General features: G+C 35.9%; 2 protein-coding genes across 3 annotated transcripts; both read right to left on the reverse strand.

The window, feature by feature from the left end:
* Window positions 1-2,737: 2,737 nt before the first annotated feature.
* On the reverse strand, window positions 2,738-4,501 carry LOC111919771 (uncharacterized). Its single transcript, XM_052766310.1, has 6 exons — window positions 4,315-4,501; window positions 4,158-4,231; window positions 3,921-4,073; window positions 3,590-3,839; window positions 3,226-3,498; window positions 2,738-3,132 (listed from the first exon to the last, which is right to left on the reverse strand). Exons 1-6 carry the CDS (start codon window positions 4,499-4,501, stop codon window positions 2,738-2,740), a joined length of 1,332 nt encoding a protein of 443 aa, XP_052622270.1.
* A 2,108-nt stretch (window positions 4,502-6,609) lies between these two features.
* LOC111919691 (uncharacterized) lies at window positions 6,610-9,431 on the reverse strand. 2 transcript variants are annotated; one of them, XM_042897606.2, is made up of 11 exons: window positions 9,093-9,431; window positions 8,611-8,667; window positions 8,250-8,394; window positions 8,031-8,094; window positions 7,875-7,931; window positions 7,669-7,775; window positions 7,547-7,585; window positions 7,350-7,438; window positions 7,197-7,275; window positions 7,081-7,128; window positions 6,610-6,993 (listed from the first exon to the last, which is right to left on the reverse strand). In XM_042897606.2, the coding sequence occupies exons 1-11, from the start codon at window positions 9,284-9,286 to the stop codon at window positions 6,913-6,915; spliced, it is 960 nt and encodes a 319-aa protein (XP_042753540.1). In that variant the 5' UTR covers window positions 9,287-9,431; the 3' UTR covers window positions 6,610-6,912. The 2 variants fall into 2 exon arrangements, with proteins under 2 accessions (XP_042753540.1, XP_023771037.1); XM_023915269.3 differs by having other exon boundaries at window positions 8,250-8,303; window positions 8,625-8,667; window positions 9,093-9,429.
* Between the last annotated feature and the right edge of the window lie 7,674 nt (window positions 9,432-17,105).

Consider the following 17,105-nt stretch of genomic DNA (forward strand, 5'->3'; position numbering starts at 1 on the left):
AAATTAGGGTTTCACATAAAATGATGATTAGGGTTAAGTTTCCTACTTAACCCATTAAGGACTTAATCCATTAAGTCTAATATTGCTTAGATTAATTTCCGCCAATGATTATTATTTAATATTCCAAATTATTAAATAATTCCCGTGTGTCCCGATTAATTTCCCAAATTAAGATTTATTGGCATTAGGGTTTTCCAACACAAATACTAGCCCATTATTAATTTGTTGGACTTTTAGGTTATTTAGGGCTTTATTGGGCCTATCAAGCCCACTAGAATATCATTGAGCCCATTAGGGTTTTATTAGGGTCCGTTAAGCTTTATTGGGCCCATTTGAGCTACTTTGGCCCATTAGGGTTTCAAGCACCCCCAAACGAATCAAACTCACAAGGAAAACACACCGCCACCCGACATGGCAGCCAGTGGCGGCAGGAGGCGGCAGCCACCACCCTAAGGTGGTGGTTTTCAATTTCTTTTCATTATACCATTCATCTTACAAATTACAACTCAAGATCCGAAATCACACACACACACTAAAGAAAATACACCCACCCATGGTGGCAGCCACCACCTCATGGTGGTGGCAGTGGCTCTTCCATGAACTCCGGCAAAACACCCAAACACGCGCACAAACTCCAAACTAGAGACCGGGACCCCGAGAAAATACGCATCCACACGAACACCAAGCGGCGGTGAAGGACAGTTTGACGGTCCTAGGGGTCGGCAGAACCCTTAGCGACCAGTTTGAGCGGCGACAGATGATGGCTTCGGCTTCAACAACAACGACACAAGGCAGTAGCAATCAAACACGATAATGGCAACAACGAACGACAAGAAGAAAGGAAGAAAATGAGAAGGCGGTTAACCCATGCCTAACGAACCGACTATAATTTCGATCTCAGTGGCTCCCGAGTGGCCCATGGCGTTTCCGTCCAATGACAGCGTTCTGGTGGCGAGGTGGTCGCTGGCGGACTCTCCTGATCGGAAAACGAACAAGAAGATGAGGGAGATGGCGACTGAGGTCCGGCATCTCACAGTGGCAATCAATCCTCTGAGGGACGTGCTCTCGCTCCGACGTGGGGGAGGATGGACTCCGACGACTGGCTTCAACGGTGGCTTGAAGATCTCTCATGGCGGCGGTTGAAGGTGAGGAGTAAGGTGGCGGCTGAAAGGGTTACGCTTTTAAGGTTAGGGATGCTAGGGTTATAAGCATGGAGAAGTAACGGGTTTAATACCCGTGTCCCTTACAAATTCGTGAGGATTGTCACTTCCTGCCCCTCCCATCTCTAATATTTTCATTTGTAGTCCAATATTTACACTCCAGCCCCCTGGCTCTAAAATTCCTTTCAACACAAGTCCAAAGAAATTGCCAAACAACCCCTAGCATCAGAATTCTATTCATAATTGGTCCGGAAGTTACATTTTAATCCCCATTTCCAGATTTTAATACATTCGAGTCCTGATAACAACCACTCATATCAACTTACTATCACCTTAGAGCTAAATTAAAATAATATAAAATACATCTCGAGGTTTTACGACCATTATTATTTATTTTATTCGTTTATTTATTTATTTAAATAAACAGGGTGTTACAAAGATAGTGTGTGTGTGTGTGTGTATATATATATATATATATATATATATATATATATATATATATATATAAATTACACGAATCGTCCCTGGTCCAAGTGCCAAATTGCACGTTCAGTCCCTATTTTTGAAAATTAACTTGGACCGTCCCTCATATATTTAAATACTACCCGCCCAGTCCCTATTGTCGTTAGACGTTAGTTTTCTCCGTTTGGGTGCCCCACGTGCCTTGCACGCAGGGGTATTTTTGTCATTTCATCTTGTGTGCCCCTATTAGAGCCGTTGCCCCTCCCCCTAATTTCATTTATCTTCGTCGGTCTTCTTCCCCATTACTTTTTCCCCCTTTCGTTCTTCGATTACCCTTCTCCAACCAACACAAATGGCAATTAGATGCAATTGTGGAGCTGAAGCTGTGATTCGTACCTCATGGAGCAAGAACAACCCTGGAAAACATTACTATGCTTGTTCTAACCCGGTTAATTTTGATTTGTTGATAAATCTAACCTAATCTCCTGATTTCTTCTATTTTCTGTAAATTTTAGCATTGTTAAATGTTTCTACACTTATTTTGCAGGCTCGTGGTTGCAAGTTCATTGGTTGGGTGGTGGAGGATCAGAAATGTGCTTGTATGAGCATTAGGATGAAGCTTGAACAACAAAATCTAAAACAGAAGTTGTATCTAGCTATTAGTTGGTTTATGTTTGTGTCAATTCTAGTGTACAAAGTGTAGGATTACCTTTTAGTTGTACAAACTCAAGTTGGATGTATCAGTTTGCATGTTAATGAAAATTGGGTGTTTTTATGGTAATTGCCAAACATGTATTCATACCAAAGTATTCATACCAAAACAACAACTTATATCATACCATTAAGTATTCATACCAAAACAACAATTTATATCATACCATTAAGTCATCAAACCATTACAAACATGGATTAATACATTAACAACCTAATTAATCATTAAGTCATTCAAACCATTACAAACATTCATCAAGTCAACATAGTTTGAAGTACATCACCATCATAGTTAAAGAAGTAGCAGAACATTAGTTCACAGCACCAAAAGACATGAAAGAACATTGTTTCAAGTACATCAAAAGCATTAGCCAACCAAAAGAAAAGAAAGTAATACAAAAACACTAAACCATCATACTTTTTCCCTTATTCATAGCACCTGAGTTATGTCCCACATCACTACCATTGGCCTGTGATCCTCCCACTGTCTGCCCCTTGCAGCTCCTACCATTATGCCCAACATTTCCATACTTTGAACATCTAACTGTTCTGGTCCCTATAGCACCATCATCTTCAGTAGCAGATCTTCTTCTTTTCTTTTTTGGCCTACCAATAGGCACATGATGTTTTGGTGGTAGTAACTTAGTTGGACAAGGACTTTTTGCCCACATCATCCTCCCATTAATTGGTTCAATTTTAAAGGCATACATCTCTTGCCATGTCTTCAACCAGTATGTTGGGTGAACCCATGTTTCAGGTATCCCAACATTCTCATTATATCTCCTCATATCCCATATAGCTGCAATTGTATGCTTGCATGGTATGCCAGTGACCTCCCACTTGTTACATGAGCATGTATGTTGTGTTATCTAAACTACACATTGGTCCACACCTTCACCACCTGTAACCTGATACTTCCCATTTCCACAAAACACAGCCCTATACTCTGCAGCTTCACATTTGATCTTCTTTATAGTCTTGGTAGCTGTAGGAGTTAGTGGGCCATAACATTTGTCAATTGTCTTTTGGATAATAACAAGCTTCTTCATTATGTACTCTCTAATAAATTCCAAGCAACTTATAATTGGTTTGTCACGACCCTTGACAAGCTTGATATTCAATGTCTCACAAAGGTTGTTTAACAATGCATCACAATGTGTTCTTCCTGTAGAATAACAATGTTGCATCATAATTTTCAGTAATCTTTTAAGATGCATACTCAAAAATGTTTAAGAATTCTAACATGTATAACTGACCTGTGAAGTGAGACCTGGACCAATGTTGGGGTGGAATGGCTTTAAGCCATTCATATGCATCATTGTTCAATTTCTTCAGTTCCTCCATTGCATGATTGAATTGTTGTACAGTTGATGTTGTTGCACATTTCCAGAGACAATCTTTAAACTCCTTGCCCCTCCACTTCCGCTTCATATTCTCATGGATATGTCGAAGGCAAAATCTATTTTCTGCACATGGAAACAATTTTGCAATTGCAGGCAAAACACCCTACAACATAAACACAATCAATTTTATATAATTAGTACAAATAATATAAAGGTTAAGTAGTTAAAATGTGTATACTATTACCTTCTGCCTATCAGTTATAAAAGTGAAGTTTGAATTGGTACTCAAATCCAAATCATCACCAAGATTTTTTAGAAACCATGTCCATGAGCTGTAGTTCTCAGACTCTACAACACCATATGCAACTGGGTAAGTGCAGTTGTTTCCATCTAATCCCTATAATAGTAAGAACAAATTAGGTCCAACATCTATAAGTCATATGTAAGATTAATTAGTTAATATATGTATAAAATTACTTACCACTGCAGTTAGAATCATACCAGGGTAGGGACCCTTCATGAATGCACCATCCAGTCCAAGAAATTCCCTTTTCCCTGCTGCAAATCCTTGTTTCAGTAGACCAAGATATATATATATATATATATATATATATATATATATATATATATATATATACGTCTAAAAATCCTAGTATCTGATGCAGGGTTGGAAGAATTATCCACTTGAAGCTTGATTGTTGTGTTTGGGTTTCGACTTTGAACCTCCAGTAGATAGTCCCTCAATATAGAATATTGACCCCCAAAATCACCCCTAATAGTTTCTAGGGATTTTGCTTTTGCCCTAAACACTTTCATGTCCGACATCTGAATTTTGTATTTCCTCTCTAGCTACTCCTTTAAAGCCCTGATTGGTATTTTGGGTTAGACTCCAACTGCTCAATAATTTGTTTGGAAAGAAACTTGTAATTACAAGCTTTGATTTTTCTTGTTTGGAGACATTTATGCTCCTTGTCGTATGTTTTCACAGTCCAATCATCATCCTTTTTTCCATTTACTTACTAAAAGTTTCCAAGGGCACTTATTGCTTTCATCTACTTTCACTGCACTTTTCTTTTTATTGGGTCCTCCTTTTTCACCCGTTTGACTGGGTCCACCATTTATGTTCCTTTGACTTGCCCACCTTTCCCACTAGTTTTACTTGGTCCACCTTTTCTAGAAGTCTCAAGTATCCCCATATCTAGTATTGTTCCTTTACATACTACCCTGACCCTGTTTTTATCATTCTTGACAATATCTAATTCTCTTCTTGTCTCTATTGCATGCAAGTAAATTCTGTCTTTTGCTTCCTGAGAACTTGAGAATGTTTGAAGTATGTAGAAAGGGTCACTCACTTGAGCTGCATCATTTATCTGTACCCTTTCAGCAGCCGGGATTTTATTTCTTCTTTTACTTATTTGCCCTTCATCAGATGATGACTTAAATTGCAGAACATCAGTGTTGATCATCTCCATCTCCTCATCAGACATTGCTACATTCTCTGTTGTAATATGGGCATCACCAACCCACTCCAAATTATCATCAATGTTGAGGTAGAAATCATGCATGTCCACTTCAGGATCATCCAACAAGTTATCCTCATCCACAATGAAATCACTATCACTTGAATCTCCACTACCCTCACTATCACTAGATCCACCTAGGGCTTCACTATAAGGTTCCATAATAGGGGGTTCCATGTTTGGTTTTTTCACAGATTCAACTTCAATAGGGGATTCTATTCTAGGGGGTGAAACATGTACAACATCAATATGACTAGGGGATTCCATGTTAGGTTCCATTGTAGGGGTTTGCATACTTGGTTCTAAAACAGGGGGTTCAACTGTGGTTGTGTCAATCCATTCGAGACACAACCTTCTAGAACAAGAAGGGGGTTCAACAATCTCTTCAATCCTGAGTTTTGAAGGGTTAGGTGACATAGCATATGTATGCAAGTTGGTACGCTAAAATTATGTATACACTTCTATAAGCTTGTATGAAGCAACGTAGGACCTTAAGTGGTTGACATCTTGATCACTACCCAATGCAAACAACCCAAAATCTAAATCCCCTAACGGTCATTTAAAGTGATAATACATAACCTTACCTTCTTCAACGCAACCCAACTCCTCCATCATATCATCAATTTCGTGAACAGAGAACAAGTCACTGTCGATCAAGTCCACAAATTTGTGTTGTCCCTTGATGTATTTTCTCCCAGGAAATTTGGTAAACTCTCCTCCATGGTGCAAGCGTATACTAAAAACAGTTGGATTCCCACCTTCACAAGAAAAAAACAACAATATTTTCAAAATCAGAGACAAAATGATCAAGAACAGAGCATAAAATGGTTGGCTTTCCTTACCGTAACTTGCTTCCAAATCGATTTCATCCATCTATGGTCGTATTCGCCACCCACTCATCTTCACTCTTGACGGAAAACTAGGGTTTTTGTGAGAGGAGAAAGGTTTTGATTGGGGACTGGGTATGCAACGTTTGGGTAAACTGGATATGGCACCATACGCAGTTGATAATATACACATGACATGAAATGACGAAAATACCCCTACATGCAAGGCACGTGGGGCACCCAAATGGAGAAAACTAACGTCTAACGACAATAGGAACTGGGCGGGTAGTATTTAAATACATGAGGGACGGTCCTAGTAATTTTAAAAAATAGGGACTGAACGTGCAATTTGGCACTTGGACCAGGGACGATTCGTGTAATTTACTATATATATATATATATATATATATATATATATATATATATATATATATATATATATATATATATATATATATATATATTCCTTGATTTTATCAACACTATTAGAATAAAATTTGTTTGTAATTATACATATGATAATTGTTCTAAACTACTAAAAAAAAGTTATCGATAGTAAATAGTTAAAAGTTAAAACATCATCCCCTGCAACAATTATCTTATTCCAATTATTCAACATCATATAATAAATTCTAAAATACATATCCAAACACCCTGAATAATAATACATTAACATTTAAAAAAAAAATTCAGACTCGTTTACACTAAATTGCATCCTCTCAGCTGACCATGACCACAATACCCAAAGATACAAAAAAATAAGGACTTGAATTCAAAACTTGGGATATAGCAAAAACCGCATTGCACAGCTCAGCATCTAAATTGAGCTTAACAGTTGTTGTTACTGCTTTTGTTAGTGTATAAATTAACTCCAACACTATTTGAAAAGTCAAAAGTCAACGGGAGAGTATGAGCTCCTGTAACTTTGAGATGGGCCTCTAAATCTTCGAACCAATGACATATATGAACTCTGTAAAAACATTATATAACGGTTAATAACATACAAAAAAATCAAATTTTGGATTAAATGTATACTGAAAATCAAATATGCATATACCCGAATTCTATGTGGCAAGCTAGCCCAAAATTCCAAGTTTGGAATAATCTGAAAAAAATAAAAAATAAATAAACTGCAAATCAAACAAAATTTTCCAGAAGGTTCCGGAAACTTACATCTATACCACGGATGCCGAGATAAAAGTAACGATAAGCAGCTCCAGCTATAAAATAAGCTCCAAAAAGACACAAAAGTCTGAAGAAAAAAAAAGAATATTCAGAAAAGGGCAATATGGGTATTTGCGGAGAAGTTTAGGGTTTGATGATTACATGATTAAGAGTGTGCCAAACCATCCCAATCCACTGCCAGGGGCGGACAAAACATTGGCACAGCCAGCTGGATGTGTTATTTGTGTAACCTACAGTAAATATGTAACAGAAAAAGGGTAATTTAGTCATTTACTTGGAACAGGGACCAAAAGTATTAAAATCAGGTAAACTCAGGACCAAAAATGTAATTTACTCACAAAGTTACAAACCCCGACTCTCTCAAGTGTCTTAGGTCCCTGAAACAGAATAGAATAATTTTAGTTGTTATTTAGAAAAATAAGAATGAAAAAAAAAAGGAAAAAGAAAAACATTTTCTCACTTGAACTTGCTTTGAATCACAGATAACAGAAACAGAAAGCGAACAATTCCTTTCTGATCCTTGGTGCCACGTTTTTACAACTATACCCATATCTGGATTCTCTTTATCTGCCATTTTTATAACCCCAAAATAGTTAATGTAAACGTCAGAAATTACTTTATTTCCAATACAAAAAAAATAATAATATAAATTAAAAAAAAAATTACCAATGAGATCTGTGGTGATGGTTTGGGTGCGCCCAATAGCAGTGCATACGGGATAACCTGCATACGTTTTAGAAGCAACTTTTATAAATTGTTACAAACTCAAAGATGTTAATAAATTAATAATATATTTTATTAAAAGTTTCCTGAAGAATATACCTAATTTAATCTCGGACATAAGCGCACTGCACCCCATCCCACATCGAGATGATCCCCCACAATCCTATAAAATTGAAATTCCAATGATTTAAATATTTTCCTCATAACTAATTCTTCAGATATTATAACAAGAATAAGATGTTACATTCATACTATATAATAGTAGAGCTCATTTTGAAAACAATAATATCGTTGATAACTGTAGCAGAAGAGACTCACCCAGCAATCAAAACATCTCGGGGGATCATGGTTGAAAATCATTCCATCACAAAGCTGACCCCACAATCCACATAGGAAAGAAGAAAGATAAGATGTCAGCTTAGAGTAGCATGGCTGATGGCAAACATGTAATATAATATAATAACTGTGTCCAATTAAAAAATATTCACTTTTAGGACTTCTCCCCACAACTTTTTAGATCAACTTAAACTTCAACGAAGCAAAAGGAAAAACTTAAACAGCAATACCCACATGAAATCGCAAATAAGTATGTTTGTGGAATTTGCTGTAATTTGCAAAAGATAAGAAAGGGGAAAGGGAAAAGGAAAATTCAATGGTGAATAATGAAATAATCTGTAACCTGTTAGAGACAACCTGAAACCAAACCACCGTTCCATTAGATGACACCTTGTAATATCTGATGCAAATTAATTGAAGATATTGTTAGCAGATTGTTCTATGTCATTATTTTTATGTTTTACATGAAATATTTATACCAAGAAATCAGTTTAACTAAGCATTTCATATAGAGACGCCACTCACAATCCATCAGTAACCAAAATGTATCTCCTTTTTTTTTTTAAATGATGACCAAAATAAGAACTTCACATTTTTAGCCGCCTAAGCAATCGAATTAATTAATCACCCAACTCTTGCCACCTAATTTTCCATTATCACTTAACCATATCCAAACTTGAATCATTCGGACTATACATGTCAGTTAATGAGAGAATGCACATTTTCAATGCTCTATAACCTAATCCTAAAATCAAGCATATGAATCACATTGAATGACAACTCTACGGAAACATGTGAAGAAGTATGTACGGAGGGAAGAAGTACCCGTCTTCGCTAAGAACGCCATGAGGGAATGTTTCGGAAGGGGAAGCCAAGCTATAACTATAGAACTTGTTCTCCTGGGTAATACTGAATTCACAGATCGTAGACAGCGCATGAACTACACCGAGTCTGTATAGAATCGATAAATTGAGAAGGTGGAGAAGAAGACTTCGTGATTGCATCTTCCAATGCTTCATTGTTCTCGTTTTAGACAGAAATCCACTGCAATTTTGGGAAGATCATGGAAGATTGGAAGTGGAAAGCTTTTAGGGTTCTAAATGGTCTTTATGACCGTTGTCCGGAGCTATTTCCGTCTGCCTGAATCTACGAGGCCTCATGTCCTGATTTGTCATAATTGCTTAAAATCTAATAAGGCCAACTAAGATAGCCCATTAAATACGCCCAAAAATAAATGGGCTTGTTTTCTGTAAATATCATAATACCCTTGGGCCTTTTTTATTAAAATTTAAAATAGGGTTTTTTTCTATTGAGTTTTGTATTAATAAAATGATTGGAGAAATAATGATATATCTATACTTTCTTTCTTTAGACTATGAATATGTCTTAATGAGCCTAAGTGGTTTTTTATATTTATATTCAATCAAACGATTTTTATAATAAAGTTAATCGAGTTGAAAGAATAAACAAAAGAGCAAGTATGTAAAAGTTTAGTGTTTTAATCGGGTTTTTTAGCATAAAACATTTAGCCATTTTATATGGGTTAAGTACAAACACAATCATGTATAGATGTGAATATTAGGTATTTAACTCATGCAAGAAATAACCCTAAACCACAGTAGTAGATAATTGCATTTATATTTTATACATAATATAATATTTTACATAAAAGTAAATATTGATAAAGACAACAAGTATGTTTTATGTTAACGGTTAGTTTTTATCTAAAATATAAACGCAATGAGATCATTGTACAAATCATTAGGCAACACGTTAACAAAAAAAAATTCGATGAATGATGAGATTTGAAGTCACTTTTTGAGATATCCGAGGTTGTGTTCCACTACTTACTTAATGATACAAATTCACAAAAGTATATTTTTATGGCTGTGAGTTGGTGACACATCACATCCACCTATATAAAGCCATTCCACGATGATAGTTTCCTTGTGACAAGTCATGTAGTTACGGGTTGAATGGGATATTTTTAAACAATCTTCGTACAATTTGTTTTTTTTTTTTTGGTGAACTTTCACAAATGTTGCCGGTAATGTTTTAAAAATCGATTTTATAGTTGAACCGATTTATCAGGGACGAACGCAGGATTTGGTAGTAGGTGTTGCCGGTCCATAGTAGATGTTGCCGGTAAGTAGAAAAAAGAAAAAAAAATCAAAAAATATCAAAAAATTTACACTGCATACAGAAAAAACAGGGGTTGACGGTGCCATTGCGGGCACCCAAATAGAACCGTCCCTGGATTTGATGACTGATTTCCAGTTTAAATGTTAGTTTAAACCGACTTTCATATATATATATATATATATATATATATATATATATATATATATATATATATATATATATATATATATATATATATATATATATTGGTGAGCTTTCATAGGGGTTAATGTCACTGTGACCCTACGAACTTTCTGGTTTTGGTTTAAAATGTCCCTTAAATTACTTTTTTGCTTTCTAAGTGCTTAAACTCGGTTTTTATGCGTTAAAAGGGTCCTTCATTGAATAGGTGAAGGGGTAATCCGGATACCATTGCCTAGTCAGACAACCACATGACATTAACTGATTAACCCTTATATTACCAATGCTTGTGTAGTACTTCTGTCGGATTTTCAAAATTCATAAATATAATCAGTCTCCCATATTTGTTCATCACCATAACTCAAAAACTCAGTTGTGTTCCCCACGATTCAAGAAAAATCTGATGAACCACGTCCAGAAACAAGAAACTGAGAAAGAAGCTCATCAACGATTTTCTGAAAATGTGTTTTCCCTATATCTTCAATTTTAGAAAATAATTCGTTCATCATCCACCATTTCAGGAAAAACGTTATATGTTGTATAATCGGTCTCCCAAGTTTGTTCATACCAAAACTCAAGAACTCAGCTGTGTTCCCCACGATTTTAGGAAAATCGGATGAACACATCCATAAACAAGAAACTGAAAAACATGTTCATCAACGATTTCCGAATATGTGTTATCCCCATATCTTCAACTTCAGGGAAAATTTTATTCAACATCCACGTTTTTGTTTACCATCCACCATTTCGGAAAACATGGTCTGCCCTAGAACTCGATTTCAAAAAACCCTAGAATACAAAACTTGAATTAAAGAACACACATTTTAAGAAAATCCTAAAACAAAAAACACACGATTTCAAAATAATCCTAAAGTGTAAAAGACACAATTTCATAAACACATGATATCAGAAAACCCTAGAAATTGATTTGAGAAACTCAAAAATCACGTTTTCATTTTCGATTTCAGGTAATCCTAGGACACCACCACAAAACGTCGACCTTGTGCTCCTACTCACATGTCTCCTGTTCTTGCTTCGATTTTGCTTAAGTTTCGAAGACGGCAGATAATGTTGGTTTCAAACACATGTTTCTTCACTATTTTCATCATCATCACCAACAGTCGCCCATCTCTTCAACTCCATGAACAGTTGTGGATTGAAAGTAGAGAAGTATATGATTAAGCGTCCTAATGTGCGCTTACGTGCCATTAAAACCGACTATAGTGGGTAAAAGGACCAAACTAACAGGTTAAATATGAGTTTGAGCCCTTACAAAGCCAAAAAAAAATAAGTGAAGGGACTAATTAAACCAAAACATGAAAGTTCGTAGGGTCCTAGTGACATTAATCCGCCTTCATAATGCAAAGGTGGGTCCCACCTAAATTTTTAAAGTTTATGTAAAGAAAACCTATCATAATTATTGCGGACCTGTCTACAGGGTCGGTCCAATAGATTTTCATGCCCCGGGCAAAACAACATAATAATGCCCTTTGTAAACCATGACTACAACACATAAATGTTTAACAAAACGGTTTAAGAAACAATATGGCAAGTTTTTTTTTTACCATTAACATATTAGTAATTAGTAGTTGCTTAATCCATTTATTCTAGATATCATAATCGTTTCTGAGTTTATTTTTTCTCAGAATGAGATACATTAGTCTTAGCTACACACTTAAAACCATGTTAGCAACATTGCAATAGAGCCTTGCAACCGGATATATTCATATTCATTACTAACAATCATATTAATTATTGATTGTTAGTATAGTAATTAGTAAGTTATGAACTTTATTTTTCAAATCAAACCAAGCCAATACAAGCATAATTGTATTTAAGCCAATGAAAGCATAATTTTAATGTACAATCTATCTAAAAAGTTAAGCTTCTAAGCACCAAATAAAGCCAGCCAAAAACATTAGAAACGATCTAACAATAAAAACTATTATGAATCATATGCGAATAAAAGTAACTTTAAGGTAATAACCTACTCTACCAATTAAAGTAAACGATTGATTCATATATCGATATACAATTGAAACCTTAAAAAATTAAACAACAAAACAAGATCTAAAATACTCGGCTATTAAAAATTGAAAACAATAACAATCCAAACTATTAAAGAATAAACATCTGAAAGCCAAAAAACAAAGCACAAGACATTAAGAAATTGAAACCATTATGAGTTCCTTGTTTTTTCTCCTCTAATCTTAAAGTGTCGACCAAAAATACGAACCAATTTATCCCCCTTTGTTATTTTTGGTTCGGTATCTAATCACACCATTATCCCCATATCTTTGAAGTCCAACAACAGATAACCTAAAAAAAGAAGAAAATCTTGAGCCCTCTTTTTTTTGTTCTTGGAAGAATTGCATACTATAACAGAAAACCAATATAAACCATAGATTGAGTTCCTTTTCTTCGCCCTTCACAATAGCTCCTTTTAAAGCCGAAAAACTGATGTTTTTCTTTTGTATTCCCCCTTGTCTCCTTGTCTTCTACGGTTATTCAGTTACATTGCCACCTAATTTCTTTACTTTATTCAGTTACTTTTTTTTTGCCCTGGGCCATTGCCCAAGTCGCCTAGTACTTGGGTCGGCCCTGCCTGTCTAATGGGGAAATGAACTTAATAAGGTAATTAACTTTTCAAATTGTTCACATCTGGGTAACTATATTTTTTTGTACACATCTAGGTAGTGAACTTTTTGGACGTGTTCACATATGACCATTATGACCGGCAGCAACAGGCTACAGCCTGTTGCTGCCAGTCATAATGGTCATATGTGAACACTTCTAAAAAGTTCGTTACTTAGATGTGTACAAAAAAAAGATAGTTACCCAGATGTGAACAAACCGAAAAGGTAAGAGTAAATTACACGAATGGTCCCTATAGTTTGGGTAATTTATGTGTTTGGTCCCTAACTTATTTTTTAACTCGGATGACCCTACTGTTTATTTTTATTGTGCGTTTGGTTCGTGTCCTACCTCAAAAAACTATTGTGCCCTTTTTAATTATATATATAGTATTTTGCCACATACATACATATATAAAAAGCTAGAAGTTTCTTACATCTAACATCGGTGTGTGTCGGCTTTTGAGTTGTGTGAATAGTGCACTTCGGTTAACTTGATCGATTTAACTGTTCAATTTGTTTTGGAAATGGATTGTTTTTAATGGGCTAAGTAAAATTTAATTATCCAAGTCAAATAATTGTAACATCACGAAATAATGTACATTTAGCATTCTTTAAATCTTTATCAAAAGTGTCACATTTGATCCCTAATAGAGAAAGTTTGCAAAAAGAGGTTATACACGTACATATGAGTACATTTAGCTTACTCATGTAGCATGCATGGTCACAGAGAGCCAACTAGTACTCGTAAATACCAACGCGTACATATAAAGAACGCCGAAAACCGAGTTATAACGAAGAAGTTATGACCCGTTGAAGTTTCGCGACGGAACCGGCACGATACCGGGAAGCGTAAATAGTGAATTTATGATAGAGCGAGATTTAGCCTTAGCGATCTAAACGAAAGTCGTAGAATATGTTAAACTAAGAACATCAATAAAAAGAACGCCCAAATCTGACTTCGTATGAGGAAGTTATGATTTTTCTAAGATTTAGCATAGCAGTGCACAGCCCGAAATCTGAATTTTAGATCGGTCGATTTTTAGCCGACGGGATCTAAATGAAAGTTGTAGTACTCGTAAATACCAACGCGTGGATATAAAGAACGTCGATAATAGAGCTCGTATGCAAAAGTTATGGATGAAGCTTAGTCCCTACTTTTCGAGCGCGGCGAATTCGATACAGTTTCGTAAATACGAGATAGAATGAGAATTAGCCAACGAGGTCTAAATGAGAGTTGAAGATCTCATTAATAGGAACTCAACGGTAAAAAGACAGACAAAAATGGAGCTCGTATGCGAAAGTTATGGACGAAGTTTAGTCCCTACTTTTCGAGCGCGGCGAATTCGATACAGTTTTGTAAATCCGAGATAGAATGAGAATTAGCCAACGAGGTCTAAATGAAAGTTGAAGATCTCATTAATAGGAACTCAACAGTAAAAAGACAGACAAAAACGGAGCTCGTATGCAAAAGTTACGGACGAAGCTTAGAGACTACTTTACTATAAAACTCCTATAAATACAAGGGTGAACTCCTCATATTTTCTTCACACCATAAGCCTCTCTTTCTCTCTCTAACTTCTCTCTAGCCTCCCTAAACCCCTCCCAAGTCTACGGAACCTCCCTAGCACGAGAAGAAAGCCCCGGAGCGCCCGACGGCTCCGAGAAGAAAAGCTTTCGGCTTGGAAGCGCTGCTCCAGCGAAGACCGATTTTTAATAAAAACTCGCTGTAAGTGAGCTACGCCTATACTATATTTAATATAGATTTTATTTAATTATAGTAACATTATTAGGACCTTAAAATAATTATTTAGGCTATTATTATGAGTTATATTGAGTGTTATTTAACGCTTATATAATAGTAATAATAGCTAGACTATTAATTAGTCATGGTTAACGTTAAAAACTAAACCCTAGTGGTATTGATACTAGGTTTTGTCGAGGAAAATTGTTTTGAGATAACGAAGTGCTGTCTGAGTTCGGAATCACCACCTAATCAGGTGAGTGCATAGTTACTTTCATCTTACACATAGTTATGAAGTATTTTATTATAAATTTACGTGCTATGTGTGCATATTGTCTAAATACTTGCTGTCTATGCTGGTGAAAGATTTTTATACATGTTTTAAATGATGTAAACTGTATAAAGTATTTTATATCTACAAGATATGTTGGGTAAAACATGGGTAGATGAATGATGATGGATAAAAGCTGAAATAGAGGAACATTAGTAGTACGGACCTAGTGCCCTATAGGTATACATTGGCAGCAGTGGACCTAGTACCCTATAGATGAGCACTGGCAGCTGCGCCACAACCCGTAGATGATTTAGATCTACGGTAAACGTCCTAGCAGCTGCGCTCCAAGGATAGTATCGGCAGCTGCGCCTAATAAGGAGCCTTATGACCATGACAGTAGTGTTTAAAGGTCAATACCGGCAGAAGCGCCTCATAGAAAATGTCCTAATTCTGGCAGCTGAGCCTAAGTGACAATATTAGCAGCTGCGCTTGACCAATGTGTCATTGGCAACAATGGACTTCATGTTGTTTCCTTAGGATGATCCTTAGGAATGAATGAATGAGAAATAGCTGATTCTTAGGGTAGATCCTTAAGAATAAAGAAGATAATGGGGATGGGTAATTGGGTTGATTGTTTGATTGTTTAAACATAATAATTATATTATTGTGGGTTGAAAACCCTATGTACTCACCAGGTTTCCCAACCTGACCCACTCAGTTTATTTATATCACAGGTGTTGATATGAAGTGACATTACACTGAGAGATTTAAAGAGATGTAGATCACTAGTGTAAATAATTGTAAGTTCTGTTTATGCTTATGTTTCTGTATTAACGATGACATCCCAAACGTTTTAAAATGAAATAAATACGTTTCTTCGAAAATGTTTTAATAACGTATTTACCATGTTTTTCTGGGAACAAATTCCGCAACATTTTTATAAAATGAAGTACTCTGATTTTTATAAAGCATAAACAACATCGGTCTTTTTTGGCCGTGAAAATGGGGATGTCACATGCTAGCAAGTTTGAAGATCCATAAACTTACCACCTTTATGAATAATTTTTAGGTATAAAGCTTGTACTTTGGCAAGTGTTATTCTAGATCTCTTCGGTTTAAGATTTATGAGCTAAAGTCTCAAAGTTTGGACCTTTTTAAGTTTGGGACTCTCTAAGGGGTTCAGGTTGTCCTTTCATGCATATTAGGACATTTAGATGTATAAAAATGCTTGCTTGATCTTCCCATTTGGCTCATGCACAAGTAAAGTAGGTTAGAATGCATGAAGTGATGGTTTGAGCCTTTCCTAGCCATGAAATGGCTTAAAGCCCACAACTTTATGGATTAAGAGACCTTAAATTAGTCAGATAAGTAGTTGGGTTGGTTGTCTTAAAGGATTAAGACACCAACTTAGTGGTTTTGGAGACTGATGGAGTACATCAGGCGTACTCTTGGCTGCGTGTAGCCTGATCCTTCCCCGATACATGCTAACATGGTTGTACGCCCAACGTATGGAGTAGTACGTTTGGTGTCCGCATTGAGTGTTGACTTTCGTTGACTTTGACCCTTGGTCAAGTTTTATGGTTTTTGGATCATGGGAAGGAAAATGGTCCTTTGCCCTTAGAAGGTTTATCTATGGGATTTGGACTCGCAAGTGAGATTTTGAATTTAATTATTAATTAGGGTTAATTATTTTGTTGACTAGGTAGAGTCTAGATTCGGCGGTTCGGGTGCTAGATTTTTTGTGTCGTCGGTATCACGTGAGTCTCCTCACATGCTCTTACATGTATGGTAGGATAGTTGTATTTGTGATGACTAGCTGGGTTTAGTTGTTATATTATGTCATGATAATTACATGCTGATTGAGG

This window comes from Lactuca sativa, chromosome 8 (genome assembly GCF_002870075.4).
Source record: "Lactuca sativa cultivar Salinas chromosome 8, Lsat_Salinas_v11, whole genome shotgun sequence".
Taxonomy (NCBI): domain Eukaryota; kingdom Viridiplantae; phylum Streptophyta; class Magnoliopsida; order Asterales; family Asteraceae; genus Lactuca; species Lactuca sativa.